Source organism: Suncus etruscus, chromosome 11, assembly GCF_024139225.1.
Source record: "Suncus etruscus isolate mSunEtr1 chromosome 11, mSunEtr1.pri.cur, whole genome shotgun sequence".
NCBI lineage: Eukaryota > Metazoa > Chordata > Mammalia > Eulipotyphla > Soricidae > Suncus > Suncus etruscus.
Genome location: NC_064858.1, coordinates 48,935,465 through 48,952,713, shown reverse-complemented (window position 1 = coordinate 48,952,713; position 17,249 = coordinate 48,935,465). Strand labels below are relative to the sequence as shown.

The 17,249-nt window shown below is 40.7% G+C and overlaps 1 protein-coding gene across 1 annotated transcript in view; it reads right to left on the bottom strand.

Annotated features, from left to right (window-relative positions):
- The window catches only part of PLXNC1 (plexin C1), a 190,696-nt gene that overhangs the window by 3,380 nt on the left and 170,067 nt on the right, over positions 1-17,249 (bottom strand). The window contains exons 27-30 of the mRNA XM_049782862.1: positions 13,806-13,969; positions 10,069-10,216; positions 389-529; positions 215-289 (exon numbers count right to left, since the gene is read on the bottom strand). Coding sequence (XP_049638819.1) covers positions 215-289; positions 389-529; positions 10,069-10,216; positions 13,806-13,969 — 528 coding nt within the window. The remainder of the gene's footprint in view (positions 1-214; positions 290-388; positions 530-10,068; positions 10,217-13,805; positions 13,970-17,249) is intronic.

Below are 17,249 nucleotides of genomic sequence, written 5' to 3'. Positions count from 1 at the left end.
TTAACTGGAGTCAGGGTAGCTGTGGGCCACGTGAACTCCAATGTAAACTCAGGGTGGTCCCAAGGTAGGTGGCTTGACAAAGCTAAGAGGGGCCGCCATCTACCAGAATTGTCCCTCTCAGACAGGCCTTCTGGGGGTGCCAGGGCTGTGCTGAGATCCTATAAGTCCTGATCACTGATTAATAACACTTCTATTTTTTGAATGTTCAACTCACCTCATCAAAATATTTTACGATGTATTTGTAGATTTCTGTCAAGGCCACTTCTTCATTAAATTCATTTTCGTGTTTCTTAAAGAGAGAAAGGCATATTGAGAGACCCCAAAAGGACCACTGAGTCTGAAAGAACTAGAAGTAGCCAAATAGAGAGTGTTTATTTTCTAATAATACCTTAGATTCCTGAGTTAAGAATTCTTCCATTTCTGAAGGTGATAATGGAGGCAAATCCCTGATTGCTTTGTAATAGGATTTTACTTCCTCTTTGTAGGTTGGAATATCCTTGGCATAGAGAAGTTTATTGGTTGGTGCTTCCTGGGGGGGAAAAAAAGCCATGACCACCAAAGGAGTCAAAACCATGGGGCATGTATAACTGCAGGTAGTGGCTAACCCTGTATGTTATCTACACCATTACCAGCTCCATGCAGTAGATCTTAATAACTGTTGTTGATTAAAGTGACTGTCATCTAGATAGGTCTGGTGAGCTACTGTTAGTTTCAGGCAGATTAAATGCTAATAGATTCTGTCTTCCTCTCATAGAAGGACTCAAATTATTATTTTTACAGGATTTTGAGTTACTGCAACAATGGAATTTATCTCAATCACAGTTCATTACTAATGGTTGTAAAAACCTGAATTAAAACATTTGCTTTCATCCTCACCCCCAATGAATTTTGGCATTTATAAAAGACTTGATTGAGCCCTTTATAGAAACATAAAAGTAGTAATTGTCAGTAGTTTTGTTTTTTTTTTTTTTTTGGCCTGTCCTTTTTATGATAGATTGTCCAATGTTCTCAGAAGCACGCGGTTATTAATATCAGTGGCTTTTGTGTCTGATTTTTGCAATAGTTCCCTGGCAGGTTTGATGTTTTTATGTAATTACAGCAATGATCATATTAAAGTGAAGATTTTAAGAATTATGTTGGGGCAGGGGAGATAAATACACAAGGGTCAGGACACATGGTTTGAGTGTGAAGACACAGGTTTAATCACAGCATGGACCCCCAATATGCACTGCTGAGAATAAGCCTGGGGCCTCCCAAATACAGCAGCCTGGCTGATGTCTTTGGCAAGTCAGGGCCTGAGCAGTGAATGCCAGCCACATCCTTGGGCTATAGCATGGATTCACCCAGCCTGGTTAGCCAAATATTAGCAGGAGTAATCTCACAAACCCTGAGGCTAGGGAGCTGCCACTCCTCAATAAAGTAATCTGGGGGCAGATTTGTTTTCCATGTAGCATTGGGATTGAACATGAAATTTGTATATGCAAATGATGTGCTCCAACTCCTTGCAGTATCTACCTAAGACGAGAAGTAAATGTTTTATTTTGGGGTGACACTTGGTGATGCCTAGGGCTTACTCCTACCTCTATACCCAGGGATCACTCCTGGTGAGTCTTGGAGAACCATGGCAAGGATGATCTCAGATCAGCCATATTCAAGGCAAGCATCTCTAGCTCCAGAAGTGACTATGTTTTAAAAAAAAAAAAAAAAAGGAGGTAGGGCAGAGCGATAGCACATTTGTCTTGCACATGGCAGACCCGGGTTCAATCCCTAGCATCCCATATGGTTCCCTGAGCTTTCCAGGAGTGATATCTGAGTGCAGAGCAAGGAGTAACCCATGAGCAGCGTTGTGTGTAGCCCAGAAATAAAAACAAACAAAAAAAATTAGAAAAAAAAATTGGCACTGGGAGCTGGGAGTGTAGTTCAGTGCACTCACATTGTGTGAGTGGAGCCCTGAGTACAGTTCTAGCATGGGGCTGTGGGGAGAGAGAGGGAGATTCAGACCATAGATATAGTTGAGTAGACTTGAACACATATTTTGCATGTGGAAGGCCTGAGCTGGGCTCCCAGTACTTCAAAGTCCCCTAAGTTCTAATGGGGGTGACCCTCTAGCACTAAGCCAAAATAGCCCTTGAACAACCTGGGTATGCTCTCCAAATAAATACATTTCTGCTCAGGGGATAGAGATTTTTAATTTTTAATTTTTTTTGGTTTTTCAGCCACACCCGGTGACGCTCAGGTGTTACTTTTGGCTATGTGCTCAGAAATCGCTCCAGGCTTGGGGGATCATATACGACACTAGGGGATCGAACTGTGGTCCATCCTAGGCTAGCACGTGCAAGACAGATGTCTTACCACTTGCACCACTGCTGCAGCCCCTGGGCCATAATGTTTAATATTAAGGCTAATCTGCTTCATTTCTAGATGCATAGATGGCTCCAACAGCCACACCAGTAGCTTGATATATAACTCAGCTTTTTTCACTTGTTTTAGTTTAAGTAGAAATCAAAAATCATTAACTTAATAAATATTTGGCAACTGGCACATGGGTTGGCTCAGTGGCAAAAAGTACCTGGCTTGCAAGTGCGGGGCCACTCTGCAGTGAGGCCCATGCACTGAGAATCAGACCCACAGTTCCAGCAGTTCCATCTCCAACCCAAAGCACTATGACAGGACACACACTACAGCTGAGGGTGTAGGTTATCCTCAATAGAACAAGAAAGGGAAAGGATACAGAACGGGGAAAGGCTTATTTATAACTCTGTGTGTAAGCAGTGAAAGGAAGCAAAAAGAAAAACAAAAGGGCGGGAGCAATAGCACAGCAGTAAAGTATTTGCCTTGCATGCAGCCAACACAAGATGAACCCCAGTTCGAATCCCACATCCCATATGGTCCCCTGAGCCTTCCAGGAGTGATTTCTGAGTGCAGAGCCAGGAGTAACCCCTGAGCACCACCGCTGGGTGTGACCAAAGCAAAAGAAGTATATGTATGACACGATACCCCTTTGGTAACAATATTGAAAACCACAGTGCCTAAAAGAGGAAAAGGAAGAGGCCTTCCTTTGGCCTTCTTCTGGGTTCCAGTATCATCACTGATTGTCTGCCCTCGGGGGCCAGCCAGGAGGGAATAGGGAACCTCATATCTTAGTCCCTTTCACTGCAAATGGGGTTGTCTTTTCTCAGCCTCCTTCCAGGTCCCAGTGCCATTCCTGATCCTTTGTCCTCTGGAGACAGTCAGGCCTGTTTCTGGGTGAAAATAGGGAAACTCCCGCCCTAATTCCCTCCACCAAGTGAGAACAGGGCCTTCTTTCCAGCCTTCAAGTAGCGTTTTTCTGGGTTCCAGAGCCATTACTGAAACCCCCTCCTTCCTATCAGTCCTCCTTATTCCAGACCACATAGACACTACTACATCAGCAAGAAGTCATTTCAATGTATATCACAAAGTTCCTGGCAGATTGGATCTAGCACTTTTCTCTTAGAAAATATACATCTCGGGGCCGGGCGGTGGCGCTGGAGGTAAGGTGCCTGCCTTGCCTGCGCTAGCCTAGGACGGACCTCGGTTCGATCCCCCGGCGTCCCATATGGTCCCCCAAGAAGCCAGGAGCAAGTTCTGAGCGCATAGCCAGGAGTAACCCCTGAGCGTCACAGGGTGTGGCCCAAAAACCAAAAAAAAAAAAAAAAAAGAAAATATACATCTCAAAAACCAGCTGAACAAATCAATAAGCTAGTATGCAATTTTTTTATCATACTTAGACAACCTTGCTAGTTCAGAAAAATAACCTCTAAAGAAGATAAACCTCAAGCCAATATACAAACTATTTAATATATTACTTTCTTAAACACCCTAATATTCCAGCATTCCAAACCACTAAATGCAAAGATCAATGGAGAAGCTAAGAAAGGCACCTACTGTGGGGGACATGGAGAGATATCCTGGCAAATCTCCAAGTCCACCCAAATGCTTGAACCTTATAGATGAGGACCTAAAATCAACACTTAATGGTTTAGCAATGGAAATCAAGGAGTCACTAGCCTTCAAAATGAAGAAATCTATAGATGAACAATTCAACCAACTCAAATAACTCTTTCAGAAGATGAGAGAATCCATACAAATGGAACTGAAGGAACTAAAATACATGTTAGCAAACCATAATAATAAATTACACAGGTAGAGAATCGCATTGGTGAACTTGAAGACAAATTACAAGCCAGTAGTGACAAAGAAGTCAAAGAAAGAGAGAAAAAACACTGGAAGAAAATATAAGGTACTTAGTGAACAAAGACAAGAGAAATCTCTGAATTAGAGGAATACCAGAAAGGGAAGAAAACAGGAAAGGGGAAGAACAAGTAGTAAGAGAGATAAAAGCAGACTTTTGGGCCCGGAGAGATAGCACAGCGGCGTTTGCCTTGCAAGCAGCCATTCCAGGACCAAAGGTGGTTGGTTCGAATCCCGGTGTCCCATATGGTCCCCCGTGCCTGCCAGGAGCTATTTCTGAGCAGACAGCCAGGAGTCACCCCTGAGCACCACCGGGTGTGGCCCAAAAACCAAAAAAAAAAAAAAAAAAGCAGACTTCCTCACTTTTGGGAAAGAGGTTTCTCTACAAATCCAAGAGGCAAAAGGAATGCCAAACAAAATAGACCCTAATAGAACTACACCAACACATTTAGTAATCCAAATGGCAAAAATCAAAGAGAGAGATGGACTCTTTAAAGCAGTAAGGGAGAAGAAAAACCTCAATTTTAAAGGAAACAATACTAGTATCAAACCAGATCTTCCATTTGAAACAATTCAGGCAAGAAAAGAGTGACTGACATATTCAAACTACTGAATGAAAGAAACTTTCAATTTAGAGTTCACTACCCCGCAAAACTCACTTACATAGGAGGGAGGATTAAAAACATTCTCAAAAAAGAACTTGCAATATTTGCACTAACCAAACTTACCCTAAATGAACTACTCAAAGAGCAATAACACAAACCAAATCCCCATTGTAACAACAACTCTACACAACAGCCCTTTCTGTCAATAGTTTTCTTAAATGTCAATGGACTAAACTCTCCCATCAAAAACTATACAGCTGTTTAGGATGAGCAGGTGGCCAATCAACTACTCTTTATAGATGTATATAATTATGTTCTAATGCTTTTATCCACAGAAATGGGTGCAAAATGCATTTGGAACTCCTGGACTCCCACTACAGTGCTCACTATAACAAGTCTTAATGTCTTAAATTTACTATGTCTATAATAACTCTTTGATCTTTCTGTCCATAGTGGTACTTGGAGATAGATGTTGGTCACCCTACTTCCACACTGCAATGCTATACTATATTAGACGCAGAAGTCAGTGCTCATTAAGATATTGTCTTGACAAAAATTATAATCTATTCATTTTTACTTGATTATACCTGTTAATATAATCTAATGTATATGTCCACAGATAACAATGGAATATGCTAATGCATGCCCCAAACTCCTACTACAGAGCTCATTCATTGAGCATGCTATTGTAATTTGCTTTCAATTTCAGGTAGTATACCTTTATACAATAATGTTCATGATTTTAGCATGCTTTAGAAAAGGGATGTAGATGCTCAAGACCCTCTAGATGATTCTTCATAGTGTAGATTTTTTTTACAATGCTTATTACCATATCACTTAGTTTTCTAGACTTGAAAATTATGATTGTTTTTAATAAGGCTCTATACACAATCTAACTGATGAAGCCTCTCTTCAATAAAGTTTACCAATCATGATTGGCATATAAAATGGAAAATCTTTACATATGACTTGCCAGCTTTATATTTTTTAAGCATTCTGACCCATTTCGCCTGGGTCAGCTTTTGAACTACATGTAAGCCATGGATTGATCTTCATTCTCTGTCTATGTGTGTGCCTGAGTGTACATGTAAGCCACCTCAATGTCTGTCTAATATCTGTCTGTAATATACATAATGTCTATGTTGTATATTGTCCTTCCCCTGTTATATACCACCCTTTCACTTACCACCTTACAAATTCTTTTCTAGCCCTTCACTCTTCCTTATCTGTTATTTCCCTCCATTTAACCCTTTTTACCCTCAGTTCTTAACTCCTCAGGAACCAGAACATTCTCCCCACCCTAGCCAGCTGCCAACCAGCTCCCAAAGTGAAAAGATAGATTCCAGTCCACCTTGCCTCAGCCTAAGATGAATCTGCCACTGCCGCTGCTGCTGCTGCTGATTTGCTCTTGGAAGCCCCCTTTCCCCACCTCTCTTTGCTGTGGACTGTTGCTTGCTACCAGATTCGATTTCTGAGAAGCCATCAGGCCGAGGACATTTCCTGATATGTGACTGCTAGGAGCTATTTTCCAGATTCTACAAAAACAAAGCTGTGCTCCAGATTTTACCACTTCCACCCCCAGACCACTTCAATAGTCTTAAAGAGGACAGGTATATCTCCTTTAAATATTTCTTTAGATGTATTTCCTTAATAGGTATAACTCTGGTCTATCCTCTTATGTAGCGGTAATTTACCCTATTCCTATTTTTTTTTAAATCTATTTAATAGGAAATTCTAGTAGATATGTTTCTCTAGTGTTCTAAGTTCATATTAGAACCAGGTTATCAGGATTGTTTAGCTTGTTATTTTTACCTCCATATGCACCAGTAGTACCATGTGGCATTGATCCTTTTTGCATAGGCACATTAAAATGGGGAAATCTTATGTGTGCAAACAAGTTCTTATCTAATAGCAATAGGAACACATAAATTTTATATTGCAGTGGGGTCTTATACCCTGTCTTAGTGACTTGTCTTAGGCTTCAGAAGATCAGACATTAACCATTCACCCCTGAACCTTGGATCTATGAAACCAGCACAGTTTTCCACACCAGCACCAGGAATCAGACTTCTACCAGGGAAGGCCCTAATGCTGCCTTGGCATTGACTTGCTCCAGACTGGGTTCATATGATACTCTGATGACTTGGCAACAACAGCAACCTGCTTTCAGAGCAGGGTCTCTGCATTTCCACCTAATGGTGAGATGAAACCAGAAGATGCTGCATGCCACCCTGACTTCGACATAGAATCTGTACAAAAACCAGAACATCTGCCATATTTGCCGGCATATAAGATGACCTTTCAACCCATGAAAAACTTCCTAAAAGTCGGGAGTCATATTATATGCTGGTATACGGCATGCTGAAACTTGTTCCAGCTTCAGGGACGAGTGATCCGCACCCCTCTTACTTTTAAGAAGTGACTTACTTTTAAGACTTTTAGGAAGTTTTTCATGGGTTGAAGGGTCGTCTTATATGCCAGCAAATACGGTAACTTCAGAAACCTGACAGCAACAAACGTGATTTTGAAGAGTTTTTACTGGAATCACAAAGCAAGACTTTGAGGCTAAACAACTTAATATGCCCAGAACCTGTTGTTGGTCTTATGCCAGGATGCTTCATGGATAAGGTCTCCCTGTTTTTAGGCTAAAGGTTTTTCCTTTCTATTTTCCACATATTTTTTGTGCCCATGCAAAAGAAACAAACAAACCCTGCCACACACACACCTTTTTTATTTATTGTATTTTTTATCTCTTATCTTTTAAATCGGGGCTTTCGCCTTTTTCATAGAACATGGATTACTTTATTTTACCACATTATCCCACATTTTTCTATAAAACTACAACGAAAGGAAAAAAGAAAGGCTGGGGGCCAGGGGCCAAGTGGTCTCGAATGCATTGGCAGGGAAATAAATAAGAACAAAACTAAGTATCCAAGCCAAAGTCAATGATAATGGAATCAAGGGACCTAAACTTTTACAATCTAAACTCAAAGGGGCCTGTTGAAATGACAGGCCACAGGGTAAAAGGTGGTGGGATAGGATGCACTCTTGGTCCACTGGTGGAGGGAGGTTCTCACTGATGGTGGGAAGGGTCTGACTCACTGTATATTTGAAATTCACCTATGAAAGACTCTGTAGATCACAATTGTTTCAATAAAATAAGTTTTTTAAAAAATAAAGAAGAGAGAAAAAAATATCTGCCATAGAGATGGAAGAGAAACTGAGGACTTTGTTGGCCACAAGTGTGCACTGGTGAAGAGCTAGGTATTGCAACACTGACTCAAAATCATGAACAACTCTAACTGTACCTTATGGTGATTCAATTAAAAACTTATTAATTTAAGAAAAGTGAAGTTTACAATCTAAGTGGGGAGGCGGATTATATAGTGTTCACTGTAATATTCTGTAATTATCAGTGTCTAAAAAAGATCAGGGCTGCTGATAACTATTAGAACATAAATCTCATCTATAAAAGGAGATTAATAATAATTATCTCCTATGGTTCTTGTGAGAATTAATTGAAATATATCAAGAACACTGCATGTCATTAATAAACAGTCACTTTTCACTCTGAACAATTACTTTCAATGTGTTACATACTGGGAAATAGTCACTGGTCAGTGTAAGTACTGTGGGAACTAGGTCAGGGTGAATTCACAGGTACTATTAGTGCTTTTTATTATCTGTAAGGATCTAACCCAGGGACTCAAGTGGCCATGCAGCTGGCCTATGATGAATGCATCTTACATAGATTGTGTACAGTCCACTGTCCCCTTCCATCACTGCTCCCTAAGCAATGGAATAGAATAACCATTCACCTGGCACTCACGCTGTAAACAATTTCCAGGCGATTTCAAGCACACAGGAGGAAATGTCTAGGTTACAGGGAAGTACTACACTCGTTTATATAAGGGGCTCGAACACCCCAGGATTTGGAGAGAGAATGCTGGGAGCAAGTTTCCTGGTGATTCTAGGGGATGATTGAATCAATCTGGACTGATCTAAACTGTTCTGGGTTCACATTGGGAAATCATGTTGAATAAATAGGATTTTCTGAATCAGAGGAGTGATGACACAGGAAGGGGATGAGCAAAGAGATGTGAAAAATTAACAGGAGATTTAGGAAAAGTAATAGCCGTAGAATGAAAGGTATATGATATGCAAGAAAAATGATGATGACAGAAGACACACTTTAAACAGGAAGAGGAACATGCCCTTGTGTAGAGCTTGGCTGAGATGCAATAGGAAATAGTTCCCCTTTCAATATAGAGCCTGACAAGGTCAGATTTATCTTTCAGGAAGAGCCCAATACCCAGTGAAAGGGAAAGTGAGGGGCACGGATGGGCAGCTGGGGATGAGTAGTTAGAGGAATTTCAAAAGGGAGTACCGTAGAAAAAGAAATTAGTAACAAATTAGGGACAGACAGACTTTAGGAAAAGGGAAAAAGGAGGTATGGAAAATACTTCCACAATATTTTCCTGAGAGAAGAGGCTATAATGCCATGAAGGTAAAATCCAAACAGGCTTGTCGAATGCGAGTGGTGGGGACAGTGACTGTGCGTTTAGACCAGAGAGTCAAGGCACGCTGCATAATCCATCACATTTTGTAAAGGTGCGTTTAAATTCCTCCACTGAAGAGTGATGCCTGAGCAGCAAGAGTTTCTAAAATCCATTAGGTATAGATATTTCTCAGTTCAGTCTATCTTGGAACACCAAAAGACCAAGACATCTCATTCAAAGATTTCTTTCTTTGCTTTCTTGGGGATTTTGCTCAACACAGAAAAGTCTAAGAAAAATGGTTTGAAAATGACAAACTGGCGACATTAGGATTTCAGACAAGATTTCCTTCTCCATATAAACTGTTTTTATCCAAACAGACTCAATTTATATCCATATGGATTTAATTTAGGGAAAACTCAATATTTCCATGCTTCGATTTATAGCCTATTAGTGTCCACAAAATGCTTCTCTAGGAAACAAGGCCACTTTATACTTTGTAGCAAAAGGTTTTAAAAGTAGAGTTCTGCAAGAGACTGAAGATAATTTCCCTTTTTGGTTTTGATTTAAAAAAACGGATCAAAGATAGAAGTAAATATAACAGATTTTAAAGAAATGCAAATTTTCAGGAATTGTTATTAGCTATTTTTGGATATGATTTTTAGGGCAATTGCTTATTTCTAGAATGTTTGCATGGATGCTAATGCTTCAGCCTCCTAGGAGTCCAGACGAGGAATATAATGACTGGGTCTTACCTTTCCTAGTTGCTGCTCCGTGAGAGAAAATGCATCCATGAAGGCCTGGGCAATCACTGACAAACAGCCGTCTATGTGTGGTGTCTTCTTAATGTCAAAGACAAACTGGGGGTTCTTAAGGATGTTGACCCAGAAGCGAAGAGGGAGGCTGTCCATGAGAAAGAGACAGAGATAGAGACAGAGCTCTTCAAACAGAGGAACTCTACTCAATAGTCTTTGTTTAGTCACAGCTTGCAAACTGGCATTTCATTCTTATAGCTGAGGTTCACAAGTCTACCTAGTTACCCCCACACACCGGTCACAGAGAGCAGCATCTCTCAAAACAAGAGTTAAGGGCCAGAGCAAAAGCACACTCGGTAGGGCCTTGCACACAGTCCACCCACTTTAATCCCCAACATCCCATATCGTCCACTGAGTACCACAAACAGTGATCTCTGGATCATTCCAGGAGTAAGCTGGCATGGGCACTGCTGAGTGTAGCCCCAAAACAAAAAGAAGAAAAGGTCAAACTGACAAGTACTGAAAGAAAGGACTAGAAATGGGTAAGTCAGATAATGGTTATGGACAGGACAAGTGTATTCTCTGGTTTATTCTAGATAATGGTAGAAGTATTCCATTGTGTATATGTACCACAGTTACTTTAACTCATCTCTTGTCAGGCATCTAGGTTGTTTGCAGATTCTGGCTATTGTAAATAGTGCTGCAATGAATATAAGTGTGCAGAAGGTATTTTTTGTTGTGTTTTTGTTTTCCTAGAGTATATCTCTTGGAGTGGTATATATGGATCATATAGGAGCTCAATATCCAGTTTTTTGAGTTATCTCCATAGTGTTTTCTATAAAGGCTGAACTAGATGGCATTCCCAACAGCAGTAATTGAGAGTTCCTTTCTCCCCACATCCCTGCCAGCACTGATTGTTCTTATTCTCTGTGATGTGTGCTAGTCTCTGTGATGTAAAATGATACCTCATTGTTGTTTAGATTTGCATCTCGCTGATGACTAGTGAGGTGGAGCATTTTTTTCATGTGTCTTTTGGATATTTGTATTTCTTCTTTAAGGAATTGTCTGTCATTTCTTCTTCCCATTTTTTGATGAGGTTAGAATTTTTTCTTGTTAAGTTCTGTCAGTACCTTGTATATCTTAGATATTAGCCCCTTATCTGATGGAATATTATGCAGCTGTCAGGAAAAATGAAGTCATGAAATTTTCCTATACATGTATGGACATGAAAACTATTATGTAAGTGAATAAGTCAGAAGGAGAAAGACACAGAATAGTCTAACTCAGCTATGGGATTTAAGAAAAATAAAAGACATTATTGTAATAATACACAGAGACAATAGATAAGGGCTGGAAGGTCCAGACCCATAGTATGAAGCTTACCACAAAGAGTAGTATCTTTAGTTAGAGAAATAACTACACTGACAACTATATGACAATGGTAGTGAGTGAGAAAAATAGAATGCTCTTCTCAAATACAGGCAGGGGTGGGGGAGGATCAGTGGTGGAAGGGGAATATTGCACTGGTGAAGGGAGGTATCCTTTTATATAACTGAAACCCAACTACACACATGTTGTAATCATGGTTCTTAAATAAAGATATTAATTTTTTTTTGGTTTTTGGGCCACACCCGGTGACACTCAGGGGTTACTTCTGGCTATGAGCTCAAAAACTGCTCCTGGTTTGGGGGACCATATGGGATGCTGGGGATCAAGCCAGGTCTGTCCTGGATCTGCTGCATGCAAGGCAAATGTCCTACCACTACGCTATTGCTCCGGCCCCTAAAGATATTAATTTAAAATAAGATAATGGTAGAAGATGGTTATCAAAGAGAACATCTTTCCAAGCCCTAGAACCTGGTGATCTACTAAGTGTCTGCCTTGCCCCAACCCAACTCCAGCAAACCTCATCACACACACACACACACACACACACACACACACACACACACACACACACAGTGGTTTCCACCCCTGCCCTGACCTCCCTGCATGATATGAGCAGGTTTTTAGCTCCTGTTCTGCCCCTCGCTCATGCAAACCCATTGGCTTCCTTCCAGGCCAGGCCAAGTCTGCTGTTGTACATCCCTGTAGCAGGATTAGCCCCGTGTCTCAGAGTTCACGTGCTCACCTCACATTTCTCAGGACCTGATTCCTCTTCTAGCCACTAGGCATATGATTCCCCCTTTTTTCTAATTTATTATCAGGGCAGAGGGAGGGAGGTTCCAAGCAGTGCTCAAGGGCCTTCAGGGACATCCCTGATGATGCTCAGGGGATGGTATGGTATCAACAAGGGCATCAAACATAGGTTGCCTTTCATACACTTTAACCTCTATCCATTGTCTCTGGCCCCTCGTTTCCCATATTGTTGACTGCACTGAGCACTTTCAAACATCCTACATCTTCCTCTACTGGTTTCTCCCCCCTCTTAAAACACTGACACCATGGTTTTTGTCTGTGGAGTTAATGACCACATCTTAGCACCAAAGAATGTCTAACATACAGTAGGTCCTTAAATGTGAATCTTACGAAGTCTTTGTATTCTTTACTCCTAATTACCTCAATCATGAAAGTCGAGTCTCTTAGGGGTTAAATCAATAGGCTAGCTTAACTTAGTCTGCAAGGTGTATGGTGTACACAGAAAACAGGAAGGGAGGACACGAGATAAGAGATTTGGGACAGACCTGAATTAAATGGGATAAGACCAGTCTTAGAGCACTGGACTGTTACTTTTTCATATTTGTCTCAGTGTTTAAAGGGCCAGAGTATTTCAAGTAGGGTCAATTAGCTATATTGACTGAGAGGAAATTGAGAGTAAATATGCTTCAGCTTCAGGTAAAATGTTTTAAAACATCAAAGCAAGTACCACCCTTTGGCTATTCTCTTGTTATTGGAAGTACCAAATTCAAGAAAAGAATAAATTCCCATGCAGATTAAGAGAAAAGGCAGCTTAAGCTACAAGTGACTAAGTAGCTTCTGTATTAGAAAATTGTATGGTAAAAATCATGAAATATAATTTCTTTTTACTCGAAGCTAGTCATCAGAATTTTTTCTAACCTTCCATACAAAATCTTTTTCATGCATTAAAGATTACCCTAAAGAACAGAATTTATTTTACCCTAAGGAATAGAATTCTTAACATAAATGGCTTTGTTTATTGTTTAAAAATAGTAACAGCAATATACTGCTTAGATATTATAGCTAACCAAGGCAAGTTATTCTGATATGGAGTAAATAAGTTCTTCCATAACTATATCCATGCTCTTTCCTTTAAGTTAAGATTTGGGGGGCTGGAGAGATAGCATGGAGGTACAGCGTTTGTCTTGCATTCAGAGGACGGTGGTTTGAATCCCAGCATCCCATATGGTCCCTCGAGCCTGCCAGGAGTGATTTCTGAGCGTAGAGCCAGGAGTAACCCCTGAGCGCTGCTGGGTGTGACACAAACCCCCCCCCCCCCCAAAAAAAAAAGATTTGCAGTCTTAAGTTAAGATTTGGTTCCAGGCCAAAGATATAACACAGCAGTAGGCCTTTTGCCTTGCACGTGACCAACACAGAATCGATGGTGGTTTGATTCCCAGCAGCCCATATGGTCCCCTAAGTCTGCCAGGGGTGATTTCTGAGCGCAGAGCCAGGAATAACCCCTGAGCATCGCCAAGGTGTGACCCAAAATCAAAACAAAACAAACAAGAAAATAGATTTGGTTCCATGTTCTTAAATGTAACCCCATACATTCCTACCTGTTAGTTTTCCAAATATGGACAACATCAGGATCTGTGATTTTTTTGTTTTCAGCCTGGGCATCCAAAAAGTCAAAAAAGTATTTGATAGCAAATGGGGCTCTGCTGTTAGGTAAACTCCAAATGCTTCTAAAGAGTTTTTCAAGTACAGAGTGAATTGCCACCTGAAAGACAGAGAATAGCATCAGCCTTGGAAGATTAAAAAATATACATACAGTATCAGCTTTGAAACATGATTAAAAATGGGATGGGAGACAAGTTCAGAGCAAAACAGAAAAACAGACTGAAGAGAAAAAAAATGAGTAAGACCATTTAAATAGATTCTGAAGCTACCCAGCGAGCAAGTGAGTGAGTAAGAAATAGCTGACTGTGGGGACTGCCAGGTGAAGTGCTGATTGCTTCTTCTGAGGAAACTGAGGAACTCAAGGGAGCCCTGTCCTGTGCTCTATGTCTTTTCTGAATCCTTGAAGCTCTCCTCAGAGCCCTGGGAAGCGAACCCCCTAAAAACTGCATTCTGAAGCTACTCAGCAACTGAGTGAGTGAGTAAGAAATGGCTGGCTTTACAAGCCCAGAAAGGGGAAGCCATTGAACTCTGCTGGAACTCAGATGCCAGCACCCCTATCTGCCTATCTTCTGTGCTGTGCTCCATTTGTGGCCTGATTTCATCCTGTGTGTGGCTCATCTGAGGACAGCTCGCCTTCCCTGGAGCCTTCCCTGGAGGTGAGTTTACAAGCCCAGAAAGGGTGGAGCCAGAGGAGCACTGCCTCTCCCCTTCGCTTCCCAGCCGTGCACATCATTTAGCCAATGAATACAACCACAACACGTAGAAAAACCCACAAGAGTGACAATGGGGAAACAACGCAGGCCAGTGCCAGACATAGAGAATGACGATGGCAACTCTGATGACTTGAGCATGACCAACCAACTAGTCAGTCTCTCAGATTAGGAGTTTAGAGTTGCAATATGGAAGATGTTCAAAGAACTCAAAGAAAGTATAGAAGAGAACACTAATAACAAGAGAATATGAAGATAGAAATCAGAAAACTCCAAACTGAAATTTCAGGTCAAATAACAGGTCTGAAAAACTCAGTAGATGAATTGAAGAAAAACATGGTTGAGCTTTCCCATGAGTTAACAGCCGCTGAGGATAGAATTAGTACACTGGAAGATGAGATGAATAACAATACCATACAGCAGAAGAAATTGGAAAAAAGCCTTAAAGCAAACAATCAAACAATGGAAAAATTACTCAAAGAATGGGAACAGATGAAAATAGATGTCTATGATAAGCTCAACAGAAATAACTTAAGAATCATTGGAGTCCCAGAGACCCAGGAAGAAAATCTCCAGGAAGAAGCAACGGTCAAGAACATCATTAAAGGGGCCGGGCGGTGGCGCTGGAGGTAAGGTGCCTGCCTTGCCTGCGCTAGCCTAGGACGGACCGCGGTTCGATCCCCCGGCATCCCATATGGTCCCCCAAGAAGCCAGGAGCAAATTCTGAGCGCATAGCCAGGAGTAACCCCTGAGCGTCACAGGGTGTGGCCCAAAAAACCAAAAAAAAAAAAAAAAAAAAAGAACATCATTAAAGAGAAACTACCAGAGCTAATGAATACATGCAATCAAATCCTGCATGCCCGAAGAGTACCAACTAAAAGAGACCCCAGAGAAAACACCCCAAGACACATCCTAGTCACAATGACTAATCCCACAGATAGAGACAGAATTCTGAAAGCAGCACAATTGAAAAGAGAAATTACGTTCAAGGGAACATCCTTGAGATTTACTGCAGACCTGTCACCGGAAACACTCAAGGCCAGAAGGCAGTGGTGGGACATAGTGACAAAACTCAATGAAATAAATGCTTCGCCTAGAATACTGCACCCAGCAAAACTCACTTTCAGATTTGAAGGAACAATACATGGTTTCACAGACAAACAACAGCCCAGAAACTTTACAGACTCAAAACCATTCTTAAAAGAAAAACTGAACGGCCTACTTTAAGACAAGACTGACCAACAGACACACCAAACTTCGATATAAAGATGGCACTAACTCCCAGGACAATTCTTTCTCTCAATGTCAATGGACTAAATGCACCAGTTAAAAGACACAGAGTGGCTAAATGGATCAAAAAACTCAATCCAACCTTCTGCTGCCTAGAAGAAACACACCTGAATAGTCAGAACAAACATAGACTCAAAATAAAAGGCTGGAGGAAAATCATCTAAGCAAACAACACCCATAAAAACGCTGGAGTGGCCATACTAATATCAGATGATGCAAACTTTATACTTAGAAAAGTTGTAAGGGACAAAGATGGACATTTTGTATTAATCAAGGGATACATACAGCAGGAAGAAATCACTCTCCTAAACATATATGCACTGAATGAGGGGCCAGTAAAATATTTAATACAATTGTTGACGAATCTGAAAAATAATATTAATAACAACACAATAATTGTGGGAGACCTCAACACAGCATTGTCAACACTGGATAGGTCAACAAGACTGAAACCCAACAAGAATATACTAGACCTGAAAAGAGAAATGGAAGAGGCCTAGTAGATACATACAGGACACTCCACCCCCAGAAGCTCGGATACACATTCTTCTCTAATGTACATGGGACATTCTCCAGGATAGACTACATACTAGCATATAAAACATACCTCCATAATATCAAGAGGATAGAAATTTTACAGGCTACCTTTGCTGACCACAAGGCCCTGAAATTCTATGTGAACCACAAAGGGACACAGAAGAAAAACTTTAATACCTGGAAGTTAAACAGCCTCATACTCAATAACCAGTGGGTCCGAGATGAAATCAAAGAGGAAATCAAAACCTTCCTAGAAACAAATGACAATGGAGACAAACTATCAGAACCTATGAGACACAGCAAAAGCGGTACTGAGAGGAAAATTTATAGCTTTGCAAGCACACATCAGGAAAGAAGAAGGGGCATACCTGAATAGCTTAATGACGCAGCTCATAGAATTAGGAAGTACTCAACAAAAGAACCCAAAAATAGGGAGACAGAAGGAAATAACAAAGCTGTGAGCAGAAATCAATGAAGTGGAAACCCGAAAAACAACCCAAAAGATCAACGAAAGCAGAAGTTAATTCTTTGAAAAAATAAACAAATTGATAGATCACTGGCAAAACTAACAAAGAAAGAGAGAGAAACTTGATAGCTCGTATTAGGAATGAAAAAGGAGAGATCATTACTGATATGGTAGAGATCCAAAGGGTAATCAGAAACTACTTTGAGAAACTCTACGCCACTAAAAATGAAAACCTGGAAGAAATGGATAAATTCTTGGACTCTTATAATCTTCCATGGTTGATAGAAGAGGATGTAGCATATCTAAACACACCCATCACTATTGAGGAAGTTAATACAGTAATCAAATGTCTGCCCAAAAACAAAAGTCCAGGCCCA